Source organism: Phaethon aethereus, assembly GCF_964289735.1.
Source record: "Phaethon aethereus genome assembly, chromosome: 8".
NCBI classification, from domain to species: Eukaryota; Metazoa; Chordata; class Aves; order Phaethontiformes; family Phaethontidae; genus Phaethon; species Phaethon aethereus.
The window spans coordinates 13,641,262-13,655,601 of NC_138584.1; the positions used below are offsets into that span (position 1 = coordinate 13,641,262).

General features: G+C 37.2%; 1 protein-coding gene across 4 annotated transcripts in view; it reads left to right on the top strand.

Moving 5' to 3' along the window:
- Positions 1–14,340, top strand: part of COL11A1 (collagen type XI alpha 1 chain) — a gene marked incomplete at its 5' end in the record, with an annotated part of 160,097 nt that overhangs the window by 107,974 nt on the left and 37,783 nt on the right. For all 4 annotated transcript variants that reach the window (XM_082002896.1, XM_082002898.1, XM_082002897.1 and 1 more), the window contains 6 exons: positions 732–839; positions 1,617–1,706; positions 1,992–2,045; positions 10,725–10,832; positions 11,314–11,421; positions 12,490–12,543. In XM_082002896.1, the coding sequence (XP_081859022.1) occupies positions 732–839; positions 1,617–1,706; positions 1,992–2,045; positions 10,725–10,832; positions 11,314–11,421; positions 12,490–12,543 (522 nt within the window). The remainder of the gene's footprint in view (positions 1–731; positions 840–1,616; positions 1,707–1,991; positions 2,046–10,724; positions 10,833–11,313; positions 11,422–12,489; positions 12,544–14,340) is intronic.

The window sequence follows — 14,340 nt, forward strand, 5'->3', positions numbered from 1 at the left end:
TTGCAGTTACCTTTCCACTTCCTTTTTTGTGTGTTTTTTTCACGTGGTTATGAAGTTGGTGGTTTACAGAAGTCAAGGCAGCGGCGTTCTCTACCATGAAATAGTTTAGAAAGAACAATACAACATGTGACTTTCTTGTCAGAGGCCAAATTTCAGTCACTTTTAGATTGTGGAGAGATTCATTATCAAATTTTCATTTGATCTAATCTTACTTATTTGCAACAAAATCAAGCATTTGAATTGCATGAGCTTTTTTAGATAATTCCCTCAGTGAAAATGTTCTGCTAGTGAATCTGAAGAGATATCTTTCAACTCTCCTACCTTCCAATTCATACTATTCAGAAAAACAACAGTACAGGCAGTGTTTCAAGACAAGCATGGTACATGGATTTCCCTCCCGTGTCCTTTTTGTAACCTCCTCCCATACATGGGTACGCACTGTGTTTTAAAGCTTCATTGCTTAAGAAGCAAGGTCAGGATTTCACTCTTTGGAAGTTGTACAGACGTGTCTGCAGGCAAAATGTAACGCAAGATTTATTTTATAGGACAAAGATATTTTGTAAGTCAGCTTTGCCTGGAGGGAAGGTGAGGAATGTATGCTAACCAACAGTAATATTATTTTGTAACAGATATTCACAACAGCTGCATATTAAAAATCTGCTTCTCCCCACCCCAACCTTCCAAGGTGTGAAATACCTTGAGGTGACTGAAGTTTCACTTTTGTCCTTTAGGGTCCTACTGGTGAGACTGGCCCAATTGGTGAAAGAGGTCATCCAGGTCCTCCTGGTCCACCAGGTGAACAAGGCCTCCCAGGTGCTGCAGGAAAAGAAGGTGCTAAGGTATGATGTGGCTTTGGGAAACAAATTGCAAGGGACAGATAAATTGCTGATGGTCTGTTATTTCAAATCATCATGCAGTACATGCAGAATAAAATCAGAACATACAATATAAAATCATGATTAGCACATTTCACCCAGAAGGATTTTGAAGACTGGAAGATGTCAGTTTTAGAGCTGTGTCTGCTTCCATTGAAACAATGAAAACTCTCTTGAGCCAATAATTAGTATTTTTGTAATAAAAAGTAAAAAACTAGTTTCCATATACCACACATTGACTATGTAAAGACGTAATAATGACATGTTCACACCAAGGTGGAAAATTGTACACTGGCATTTAAAGTAGGATGTGTAGTACTGGCTACAAGGCAGAATTTCACTGACCAAATTTAGTTCTTTGCTTAATTTTTGGCCACCATTGGAGCACAAGAAAAATATTGCTTATAGAGTTACTATGTAATTCTATTCAGTCTTCCATTTTAAATGGGCAGTGTAAATTCTCAATGAATTTATCTTTAAACATATTTTTATGGCTTGCTGTGTTTTTCACTATCTATATTCTGTAACTAATACTGTATTTTGTCAAAGCTTGTTATAAATTTAACCATATTGATGGACTATTGTACTGAAAATCTTAAATGAATTAGCAGGTGAATAGGTGGGGGCATAATCTTTTTTGTCATTACTATAACTAGGATCTGATGTTTCATTTTCGTCACTCATTTGATGATTAACATAAGCATTTTATAGTTTTTTAATCAAAATGTAATATGTTTCAAGGGTGACCCAGGCCCTCAAGGCATTCCGGGGAAAGATGGACCAGCAGGTCTTCGTGGTTTCCCTGGAGAGAGAGGCCTTCCAGGTGCTCAGGTATGATATACGTACTAGAACAATTGACATGATGTTTCAAAATACAAGAAACAAAGGATTAACTCTCTTATTTCATGGAACCTTCTACTGTGCTTAAAAATGAATGCAACAGGAGAACAGACATCAAGCATCCAACATTGTTAAATATCATTGGCTATATATGCAAAAAGGAATTTATTCAATTTTTTGTCTCTGGATTTTTACATTCTTCCTTTTACCTGTGTTGAAAAATAACTCTTGAACTTTCCAGTGTAAGAGATAAGCTTTTTTCTTCTCATTTTTCAGGGTCCAGCTGGTCTGAAAGGTGGGGAAGGCCCACAAGGTCCACCTGGCCCCGTTGTAAGTAAACATAATTATTTTATGGAAATATAAACAGTATTACATAGTAACCTTTTTTCTTCTTTACATGCTGTGATGTTTTCGTCAATGCAGTCTGTAAAACAGCAGTCATACAATACAGATGTATGTCAGTCAAAATGATCAATAATTATTTTCTACTAATAATCCATACTAATAAACATTCAAGGAATGTGAAGTTTGTAAATATCTGATAGCCTTCTGCTATCAGTATGTACAAGATTTACTTGTTGCTCAGTACTTGCCACTTACAGAAGTTATTGTTGAGATGAAAGAGGTTTTCCAAAGTGGAAAATCTATGGGTAGTGGATAGTGGACTCATGCTGTTGTGGTTGATTGACCTTGGCTGGATGCCAAGTGCTCACCAAGCTGCTCTATCACTCCCCCTCGTCAACTGGACAGGGGGAGAAAAAATAAGACAAAAGGCTTGTGGGCCAAGATAAGGGTAGGGAGATCACTCGCCAATTACCTTCACAGGCAAAACTGACTCGACTTGGGGAAATTAATTTACTTTATTACCAATTAAGTCAGAGTAGGATAATGACAAATAAAAAACAAATCTTAAAACACCTTTCCACCACTGCTCCCTTCTTCCTGGGCTCAACTTCACTCTCAAATTCTCTACCTCCTCCCCCCAAGTGGCACAGGGGGACAGGGAAAGGGGTTTGTGGTCAGTTCATCACACGTTGTCTCTGCCACTCCTTTCTCCCACACTCTTCCCCTGCTCCAGCATGGGGTCCCACCCACGGGAGACAGTCCTCCATGTACTTCTCCAACGTGGGTCCCTCCCATGGGCTGCAGTTCTTCATGAACTGCTCCAGCCTGGGTCCCATACATGGGGTGCCGTCCTTCAGGAAAAGACTACTCCAGCATGGGTGCCGCAGAAAGTCACAAGTCCTGCCAGCAAACCTGCCCCAGTGTGGGCTCCTCTTTCCATGGGTCCACAGGTCCTGCCAGGAGCTTGCTCCAGAGTGGGCCTCCCAGGGGGTCACAGCCTCCTTCAAGCGTCCACCTTCTCCAGTGTGGGGTCCTCCAAGGGCTGCAGGGGGATATCTGCTCCACTGTGGAGCTCCATGGGCCACAGGGGAACAGCCTGCCTCACCACGGGCTGCAGGGACATCTCTTCTTTGGCATCTGGAGCATTTCCTCCCCCTGCTTCTTCACTCACCTTGGTGTCTGTAGAGTTTGTTCTCTCACATATTTTCACTCCTGTCTTCCAACTGCTGTTGTGCAAACCCAATACAGTTGTGTTCCCTTACAGTTGACCCACATAATGTTTAAAATAGTGCTGGTGTTCTGCATAGCCCAAGCTACCTTTTAAATATGTGTCATCACTACTTTTGGGCTCTTATTACTGCATCTAATATTTTGAACCATATAGCAGCCTGTATGTAAATTTTGATTCATTTTAACTCATTGTGAAACAGATTCTTTTTGTTTAGATTGGGATAGCAGAATGTTTCATACATAAAGACTAAAACTGATAAACATTCTACTCATCTTCAGCGATTTCTGTATAGTTGGGAAATGTCACATAGCTTTTTCTTTCCATCATTATTTTAAAATTTTTTATTTATTTCCTATCTTAAAAAAAAAAAAGTTTGACGAGAGTCCTCTCAGAATTTATTGAGATTTTTCACTCAGAGTTTGGAGACCTCAACATACTTAAAGAAGGGGACACATCTTAATCCTGTTTTGAAGTGCTTTGAAATTGGTACAGAGAATGATATAGCAGCAGACATACTACACCATTATTTTTGCCATAGTATCTACACTGAAAAAATATTTTTCAATGGCAGTTAGATTCTGTAGGAAAAGGAGAAATTGTAGAGCAAGCTTAAGAACTTTGAGAAAGTATGATGAGCATTGTGAAAACGAATCTTATTTTGGTAAATAGTAATATGTAACTTGAAATCTTCCATTGAAATCCATGGGAAAATAGACCATGCAAGAATATAGAATATGTAAAGAAATGATGCAATACAAATGTGATACAGTTACTTAAGAATTGTAGAAGATAAGATGGGCAAAACCCATCCATTACTTTGAAGACTTTATTTTTACTGTGTTTCTTGTGTGGACCATGCTTATAGACAGGACCGGTGAAACTGTTACAAATTACATTTTCTTGGCTAATAACAGCTATGTAAAATCATGCCATGCAGTAATATTCCTTCTCAACATTTTAAGCTCAACATAGGCATGAAGGTGTATTTGCCAACTTTTTGTGTTGTAGTTGGTTTTCTTTATGATTATGACAGAGAGAAAAGCAGTGATATGTAATCATTCCTCAAAAACAGTAAGTTATTCTCCCTTGAGTAGTGTGAGTAGGCTTTTTCTAGATGGTCCTGTGCTCAACAATTGTTTACATTTAGATTTTTGTTTCATGTTTGGACTTCTACTATGTATACCTCTGCTGCCTTTTTCACTTCAGTTTCTGGTGGTTCACTGAAAGGTATTTGAAGTAGGACGTGCTTAAAGTTACTTATTTTCTGTTGTCATTTTTTATGCAAGGTAGTTTTACAAGGAGGCACTGGTATTCAAAACACGGTAGTTATTCCCAAATGTGAATTGTGTAGATTTTGACAGCCGTCAACTTACTTCTTTCATCCAGTGCAGCTGAAGTAAAAAAAAAAATCAGCACAGCTATTCCTGTTAGACAAGAAAGTAATGGAGGAGCTGAAATTCTATGTATTTCAACAATAAAGCTCTTATTTCCCTGCAATTCATATTGAAATTAGAGTGTATTAAACAGAGAGGAAAAAACCCCAATGTAGTATAAAAGTTCTTGCTTTTGGGTTATTTCTACATTATTGGAGAAGATCTGCTGTAGCATACCTTTAAGCTTTACTTCTTGATTTCTTAATACTTGGTACTTGAATCCTTAGAATTAATTATTGAATTCTTAATGCCTTTAAGCTTCTATTCTTTAAATCAAGAACTTGCGTTTGTGATTTCCAACTCTTCCTAACACCATGCAGTATGTGTACATTCCCAAAAGGCGCCAGAACAAGGTACCTGAGAATGGAATAAAATTGAATGGAATGGAAGCTAGTAGGTAGAGTCAAAAGGGATACCATGCCACCACGTCTGAAGAACCTGAACTGTCAGAAGAAAACATGAATCAAAATCAAGAAAGCATAGACCAGAATAGTCACGGGTCATGTCTTCACTTTTTGTTAAAGGAGACTCTAAGGCTGGACTAACCTCTCAAGCAGATAGTTCAGGTGCAATGAACCAGAAATCTTATGAGCATGCACAAACCAGACAGCACAAGGTATGCTTGTGCTGTCTTATACCATACCCACTTTACCAGACAGGATGCCCACACAGTAGCTGTGCCACTACTATCATAGTTTCTCATAAATATGTATCATATAAGGTTGTGAGGCAAAAGCACGTATCTTGTCTAGTGATAGTTGCCCATATTCTGAAATATATGTTGTTTGAATTTACATTCAGATGATCCCACCTGGAGTCCTGCATCCAGCTCTGGAGTCCTCAGCACAGGAAAGACCTGGACCTGTTGGAGAAGGTCCAGAGGAGAGCCACAAAAATGATCAGAGGGGAGGAACACCTCTCCTATGAGGACAGGCTGAGAGAGTTGGGATTGTTCAGCCTGGAAAAGAGGGCTCCAGGGAGACCTTATTGCAGCCTTCCAGTACTTAAAGGGGGCTTATAAGAAAGATGGGGACAGACTTTATAGCAGGGCCTGTTGTGATAGGACAAGGGGTAAAGGTTTTAAACTAAAAGAGAGTGGGTTTAGACTAGATCTAGTGAAGAAATTTTTCCCAATGAGGGTGGTGAAACACTGTAACAGTTTGTCCAGAGAGGTGGTAGATGCCCTATCCCTGGAAACGTTCAAGGTCAGGCTGGACTGGGCTCTTTGCAACCTGATCTAGTTGAAGATGTCCCTGCTCCTTGCGGGGGGGTTGTGCTAAATGACCGTAAAAGGTCCCTTCCAATCCAAAGATTCTATGATTTTATGATCCATGTTTTTCTAATTCTTACAGGGTGTGTATATGTTAGTGTTTTAGTTCAAAACATCAGAGCCTTTTTGAGTTGGAGGTGTCAGTCATCCTCATTTACCATCCTCTGGTTCAAATCATGGAGCTCTCTTGGAGCTCATGAATGGTATTCATCTGAAACTAAATTGGAAGAGAAATTTCAGGAGTGCTTCTAATACACTCCAGCTAATGGGAGTTCAGTGCTAGACTAGAATTATTGTGAAGTATAGTCCAGAAATATGCAGAGTATGGGTGTCAGGAGCACAGTACCAACTGATTCTTCACTTTACAAATCCATTCCTATTGGGGCCACACTTCCTTCTAAGGTAAACATAGCCATAAGCAAGAATCACTTAGGAAGCTCAGAATTTTTTGCATATTGTTTTCCCGATCTTTGAGAAACAGATGTAGTGATAGCAGGAATTGTGGGCAGAGTGGAAAAAGAGTTTGAAGGGTAAACTTTTTTTTTTTTTAATATACTTTGACTTCACTGTAATGTAGGCAGGCCCCGTGAAGCACAAACAGCATCAAGCTAAGCAGGGAGTACTCCAGAAGTCCTCAGTGGGATTTTTTTTTTCTATTTCATCTTTAATTACTAACTTGTTATCTTGAAAGTGTTTTTCAGTGAAAAAAGATGCATAGGTGCCCTTAATAGTCAGATTCTGTGCATCTGCAAGGACCACAATTAAACCACAATAGCTTGCTTTTTTTCACAGTAGCTCTTAGCAGACCATAAGCATCAAATAGTCCAAAAATATTTTCCCATCTATTTTTAGCCAACAGAGGGTACACACAGAAGTGTAATTATAATGGAGTCTTCATTTGCCATTTATAATAGGAAAAGAATTCATGCCACTAGATGATTTTCCTCCAATTCCCTGCCAATACCAGTTACTTCTAACTAGCATATATAGACAATTATAAGCTTTATTTGGCTAGTGCATACATCTGCAAGCATACCAAACAAATGACTGCTCCAAATACTGCATGCCAATTACTGTGCTTAGAGGGATTTGGACAAAAGAGAGAGATGCATGAATACACTCCAGAGCAAGGGTTTTTTCTCTTTTTTTGTTGTGGGTTTTTTGTTTATTTTTGTTCTTTTTTTAACAGTTCTCTTTTGTCTGCTGTTGTTGTTTTCTGTTTGTTTTCTTCCCTTCTCATACTACTGTGTGGAACGCTGAATGCTGATGAGAGGAAGCTTTTGGGAATGTCAAACAGTCATTTTTCATTAGCTCATTTAGGAATAGGATGCCCAAATTGGACTTAGACTAAACCAGCTGTACGCTATCCAGTTATCAGTACTGAACTATCTAGAGCTATCTTCCTCTATTTGACAACATTTTTCAGTCATGGGGATCTGCACTTGTTGAGCATTTTGGTAACCATCAGTAAAAAGTATTGCTACTGATGATTTTGTTATGATATTGCTACTCTGATATTATAGTCTGTATAAGAGTAATACAAGACAAAGCATGACACACCCATTCTGTAGAAAAAAAACCCCCACAAATTAATAAAAATATTCCAGGATGTGAGTACCGGTGCAAGACCACAGGTTAACAAGTTTAGTAATATTAGGGAATTGTTTCATAGCGGAACAGAGTGACCAAAAAAGATAATAAACATAGAAAGAGAGAGCATACTTAAGAAGCTGCCTAAAATGTTTTTCTGAGTTGTGACTATAATTTAATGTGTTCTGCTTTGATCAGAGGGCATTCTCGCAGAGAAATGAGAGGATCTTTGAAAACAGAAAGTATACTTCCTGTTCATAACTCATGTGAAATTTAAGTATAACAATTAAAAATTATGCAAATATAAATGTGAAAAGTTGGCTGAGTAAAAAGAACTAATAGAAATTATGGCTACTATGTCTGCTGTCTGATATAGGAAAGATCTATGAGTTATTTAGATTTTTTTTCCTTTCTATTCTTGCATCCTACTGATGAGATGACCTAAAATTGCTTAGCTTATGAGAGCTGACAAGATCAGAGACCATGGTAGTATGGCTGCAGGGTAGTGAATTTTTCTTGTTAAATTCACTGAAGGCTTAGGAAGTAAAATAACAGAAATAGGACTGAAAATTAGGCATTCACCCAGACTTCTGGAAGGATAAAGTCATCTATCATTTGTGCACAAATACTTTCAAAAAAGAACACTCATGCAAAATTAGATCTTACTGAGATAATTTGCAAAAATATTTGGAGCAACCACTCAGCATTCTCTTCTGCAACAATTATCTGGAGGGAAAAGCATCTTATTATGGAATTAGTATGAGTTATGATAACAGGGTCAGTCCAGGAAAGGTATGCCATGAATAAAAGCGTGGGCCCTCATAGTTGAAAGCATCTTAAAATTCCAATGTTCCACAAGCCAGCAAATTTGATCTTGCTTAAACATGCAAAAAAACCCTGGCCATTCAGAGCCTCAGGCTACACCACCTATTACTTATCCATTCCATGATGTATCACCCCACTTCCAGTATGTCAGTTGGAAAAATGAAATTATCAATAACATTAAAATGTTACAAACTATCAAACTGAAAAGCTGGGGTAATATTACTATACAGCAAAAAAAACCTTCAACAGTGCTCTATTGAGACAAAAATTGTAAATTACTTAAAAGACAGAAAGCAAAGATGCTGTAAAAGTGTGAAAATACAGAAATTTAGAGGGAGAGGACAGCACTTTCTGCTTCTCAGTTTCCAGTGAGTCCACAAATTTCAAAGTTAATTGTGTTGCTCTTAGTAAAATAGTTTTTCCTATTAAACATGTAAGCACAAACTCATACGTAGAATATAATGGAACAGCATACTCCATTGTCTTTGTTCCCATGCTGCCTTATCTACAGCACACAGGAAGGATGTACAGCATCTTAAATCCTCAACAAGTACCAGGACTGGCAAAGCTGGATTTCATGTCAGTGTTCTCAGCCAGGGATGGTGCAAAAAAGCACAAAGAAGCTCCACCATTCTCCTCGCTCTGCCTGTACCCAGGAGAGCATCATGCTTCTGTCTCCCTGCACATGCTGACTCATGTGGAGAGACAGGAAGGAGCAGGTTAGATGGCAGTTAACCTCTGTATCAAGAGAGAGGAATTTTTTCTCCTGTGCTATCATGAATCCATTTCACAAATTCAGAAGTATTCTTCTGAATATTTAATTCTTCTTGGTCAGAATCTGCCTGTATGATTGAGGAGTTACTAGGAATTAGAGTGTAAATGTCTTCTGTTGCCTGTCATTTCTTGCTGTGATGTGCCTCTAAACAGGTGACCATTTCTTTGCTTATGAGTTAGAGAACTTTGGTTATAGATCGCTGTTTGGAAATTAACCTAGCTTGCAAAAAGGATTTAAAATCAGTACTCCACATTGTGGCTTTTGACTAAATGATAAACAAATATGGATAGACCAAAATTTAATATTTTGACTCTGAAATTCCATTTATTTGAGTAGAAGCTCTGATCTATACTATCATCTGTTCCCTTGCATCCTTTTAGGAAGGTTTTTTAGTACCAGAACACCTTGTTTCCTTTCCTTTTTGCCCTTCAGCACTACTTAAAAGTATATGCCATCTGTATTCTTAGAAAGTGCCATAAATAAGACAGGAAAAAAAATAGTCCACCCTAGGTACCTCTTAGTTTTTAGAGCACTGCAGATTTTTACATACCTAGTCATTCTCTCCATTTTTTCCAGTTAGCTCAATCCAGTGGAAACCATAAAGGCATAGCTCAAATTATGAAAGGTTCTGGAGCTTGGCTCTGTGGCAGACTGACATATTTAAAAGAAAGGTTGGCTTTTTATGGAACAGCCATAAGCCCTAAACTGCTTCAAAAGAAAGAACTGACAGGGAAGGTAGAAAATAAATTTTCACTTATGGAAGCTTTGGTAGTTTCAGATAGAAAAAAAGACTTACTTAGACAATTAAAGGAATACAGTAATGACAATGCTAATGACTCATTTAAAAGTGAGGCTTATTGATATTAGAGTAAAAATTATTCTGTCTGCTGTTGTTTCTCTAAAAATATATTCCAGAATACACAATTCCAGTATTTTTTCCACATACAGCACCTGTCTCATCCCCTTTAATTTGCAATATTAGATTTTTAACTTTTTCTGTGCTTATCTAAAGATACCTGTACATCCAAACCTCCTATGTATGACACATCAAATTAGTCATTATACTTCAACAGATTTTGACACGGGTGCAGAAATGCAGAAACATACTGATCAACAATACAATGTACAGCACAAAACATGGCCAAAACTTTGGATTGTGGTGTGAGTTACTTCTGTATTTCAATATGGTGAATATTCTTTCATCAAAGTGGTACATTAATGGATTTTAGAAACACAGAGGGGAAAGAAGTTCTTGAAAACAGGCTGAAGCACACTTCTACTATAATGAACAAATACAGGAAGGAGTACTTACAAAAAAAAAAAGTTCAAATTAGTACTGAATGCAAACTATTAAGTCTGAACTTCAGGTTAGTTCTTTCAGCCTTTTTCTTTACTTGTACACTTGCTGAATGTGTACCCTTCTACCAGCTGGAATCTTACTGAATAAAAGGTATCTTCTCTGTTGATCTGGGTCATGAAAACCACCAACAGTTATCAGGGCTATATCAGAATTCTATTATAATTTTTTATTTCTTTCCAGGGTTCACCAGGGGAACGTGGAGCAGCAGGAACTGCTGGCCCAATTGGTCTACCAGGTCGTCCTGGACCTCAGGGTCCTCCAGGCCCTGCAGGGGAGAAAGGTGCTCCCGTAAGTAATCACAGAGTCACATAAACTATCACAGCACGGATTTTTCATTCTAGAATGTTACTTTTCCCCGCTCTAATATTTGGCTATTAAACATATCCTCAGAATACCTTACCTATTCCTCTTATATTTACAGTTAAGTAAATACTAAAACATTTATTGTCATACCCCGTAACACCCAAGAAGGGTTAAACCTGTTATTATCACAGCAGGGAGTGAATATAATAAAAAAGTTTGTTGAATCAGTCTTTCATTAAAACTTTGTACCCAGTCACTGTGCATTACAGTACAAGTGTATTTGTCATTGGCTTCCATTATTACTTAGTATAACTTTCTGATACATTCTCTTTGCTTTATAGTTTCCGTTCTGGTTTGGGGTTTGTTCGGGTTTTTTTTATTTTGTATTGGTAATGTGACTCCCTGTACTGAAATCTTCATTAGTCTCCTGTGATAATGTGGATCGTTTCCTTTTCTTCAAAACCAGGGTGAAAAAGGTCCTCAAGGTCCAGCTGGACGTGATGGAATACAGGGTCCTGTAGGACTTCCTGGTCCTGCTGGTCCTAGTGGTTCTCCTGGAGAAGATGGTGACAAGGTGAATTATTATAATTTGTATTAGTGCACCTATAACAAGGTCTGTCAGTAGACTTCTCTGGTTGTAGCTTTCCCCACAATCAATGAGGTCATGAAGCAGCTCTTAGCCCTGCCTCCCCCAAACTCCCTCCACCTACTGCAAAAAAACTAAAAAACCCTCTATCATCAGATGTTTGTGGGACAGATGCCATGGCACATTGGAATTTGTGTTCAAAAACTAATAGACTAACATTTATCCTGGCAAAGAAACAAGAATGAAAGTGTGGCAAAATAAATCAAGGCAGATCATGTCCATATTGATTTTTGCCTGTTTTAGAAACTTGGTTTGGTGAATGAGTAAGATAAAATGTTCTCAGTAATGTATAGTGATTTGGAACCACTGTTGATAGTTTTGAGATTGTCAAAATAATATGTATGCAGCAGAGATATTCTGTTGACTTCTGGCAGAATTTAGGACACAGTGCCTTTCAAGATTATTTTGCATGTTTGCTTGATCCAGCACTGTTCTGTTAGTTAGCATAGGGTAAAGGTAAAGACTTCGAGGTTCGTTTTTATGATGCATGAGTGTTATTATCCCACAGAGACTGTTTCCTGTGACTTAATTTAATTGTCTTTTATTATTATATAAAGAAAGCTTTTTTTTCCTGACATGGTTCCTGGTGATTTGACTAATTTAAAAGTTTTGAAATATTGTACACTACAGTGATAAGCAGTTGTTCAGTCACACATACAGTTAGATGAGTCTGTAAATCAGGGTGCTTTCATTATAAGTTCATATTGAAGGTGACATGAGGAACATAATTTCCTTTATTTAGAGCTCAGTAGCACTATACTTCAAAGCCAGGTCTTGTTGCCCTTTGCAGTATAGCAATCAATATCTGGATTAATATGACATACTATTGATCGATGCAGAATTGCCCCCTTTAGGCCTTCACACTTGAAGCAGCAGCATAAAACACAGAATAATCATATCAAAGAGAACATTTAACGACACTGCAATATTGACTTCAGCTAAGTGTGAAGGAGACCATTTTAAAGAAGTTGTTTAACTTTTAACTTTCAATTCCAGGGTGAAATTGGTGAACCAGGCCAGAAAGGTAGTAAAGGTGACAAGGGAGAAAACGTGAGTAGCAAATTTCTTTGTCCATTACATTCTTCATAAATAAAAAGTATTCATGCATGAAGTATGCAGGTAGCCTTGCTACATCAATGAACAGAAACAAAGACACACTTCAAAAATGTTTCTTAAAAATAATGTTGAGTTGCAATGCAACGCTAGAGGTTTGTACTTGTAAAGCCACACATATATTTAGTATTTCTCTTATTCTTGAGCTTACAGAATCATTAAAAAATAGGTAGCTAAACTACATTCCTATGCACCCTTCATATATCATTTAAATTCATCCATTCTACATTTGAAGTGGGGAAGACCAAGAATATACATATATTCTCTTACTGTGTTTAACTTCACTGACTGGATTGTGTGAACATACCCAGCTTTATCTTCTTACCCATAATGATGAAGAATATGAAGACTCGGTAGAGAAATTTACTAATATAGTTTTAAAATTTTTGAAGAATATCTAAATCTTGCAGAGCACATTTAACTGATTGCAACATTTCAGAACAGCGAAGACCTCAGATGAAATGGCTTATACAAGTTTTCAAATATTATCACTACGCCTATTAGTGAACTTAGGACTAATCAGCCTTTCACTGATTTAATTTGAAATGGTTTTGTCTTCAAAATTATTTCTAACATTCAAGCACTTCCTCTTTTGATTGAGGCCAGAAATATAAAAATAAGCTTTTTTCACTGTAAAATTTGAAGCTAGAAACAAAAGAACTAGCGCTTTTTTCGTTTGATTTTGGTTTCTTTCCCAAAAATTCAGAAAAGGTTTGTTTTTGCTTCTGTTCAATTGCAAGATAAACTGGCATTTTATTTGAATAATTTTCCTTAAGGAAAAAATTGAGAAGCAATTGCAGAAATATTTTTTTAATTATTATACTTCTTCAATATTCACAGTTAGGAAAGTTCAGAACTCAGTGTGGGAGTATTCATAACCAAGTGCATATTTACTATCTTGAAAACACTGTGTGTTTATTATGATTAACAACTTCTAGAGCATCATAAAAGTAGATTGCTTCTAAAAATTGTACCAAATTTATAGCTTACACATGATCAGGTGATGTTTATAGGAGGATACATACAAAATCAAACAAATCAGTTTTATGATAATTTCATAGCAAAAAAATGTGGAGACAAAAGTTGCAAAAAAATGACAAGGGTGTTTTATTTTTAAGGATAAGCTTGTCCTTTTCAATTATTTATGAGAGAAAGATTTCTGCAGTTTGCAGTGCAGAAAGCACGTACTTTTCACAATCCTGTTTTAATAGATCAAATCACAAGTGCTATGATATACTATTTGTAATGCCCTGTTAACACAAGCAATACAATATTATATATATGGATGAGAGAACACTTCTATTATAAACCCATTTTCCAAGAAACATACATGTAACCAAGTTGTAAACAAATTCAGCTTCAGACTTGTATAATCTGAGCTGAATGCTTTGGTTAACTTGCTAAAATTAATTTTTAAATCTACGGACTTGTTCCCAGTTAACTGAAAATCAGTCTTAATCTATTCACTGTTGTGCTTACAAACCAGCTGTGGGATATACAGAGATACATGGAGCTCCTCTTTGTCCACCTAAAAAAGTTCATTACAGTACAGGCCCTGCGTACACAGAAAAATCTGGTATTTTAAGGAAAGGGCAGAGGAAGTATATGAAGCAGGTCATGACCCAGTTCCACTTCGGGCTTTGCATGTGATCACATGCATATCCTTCTGTTTTCCCCTTTGACATGTCTCTTCATAAGAGATGCTTCTGCCTCAAAGAAATTCAGAAAAAACAC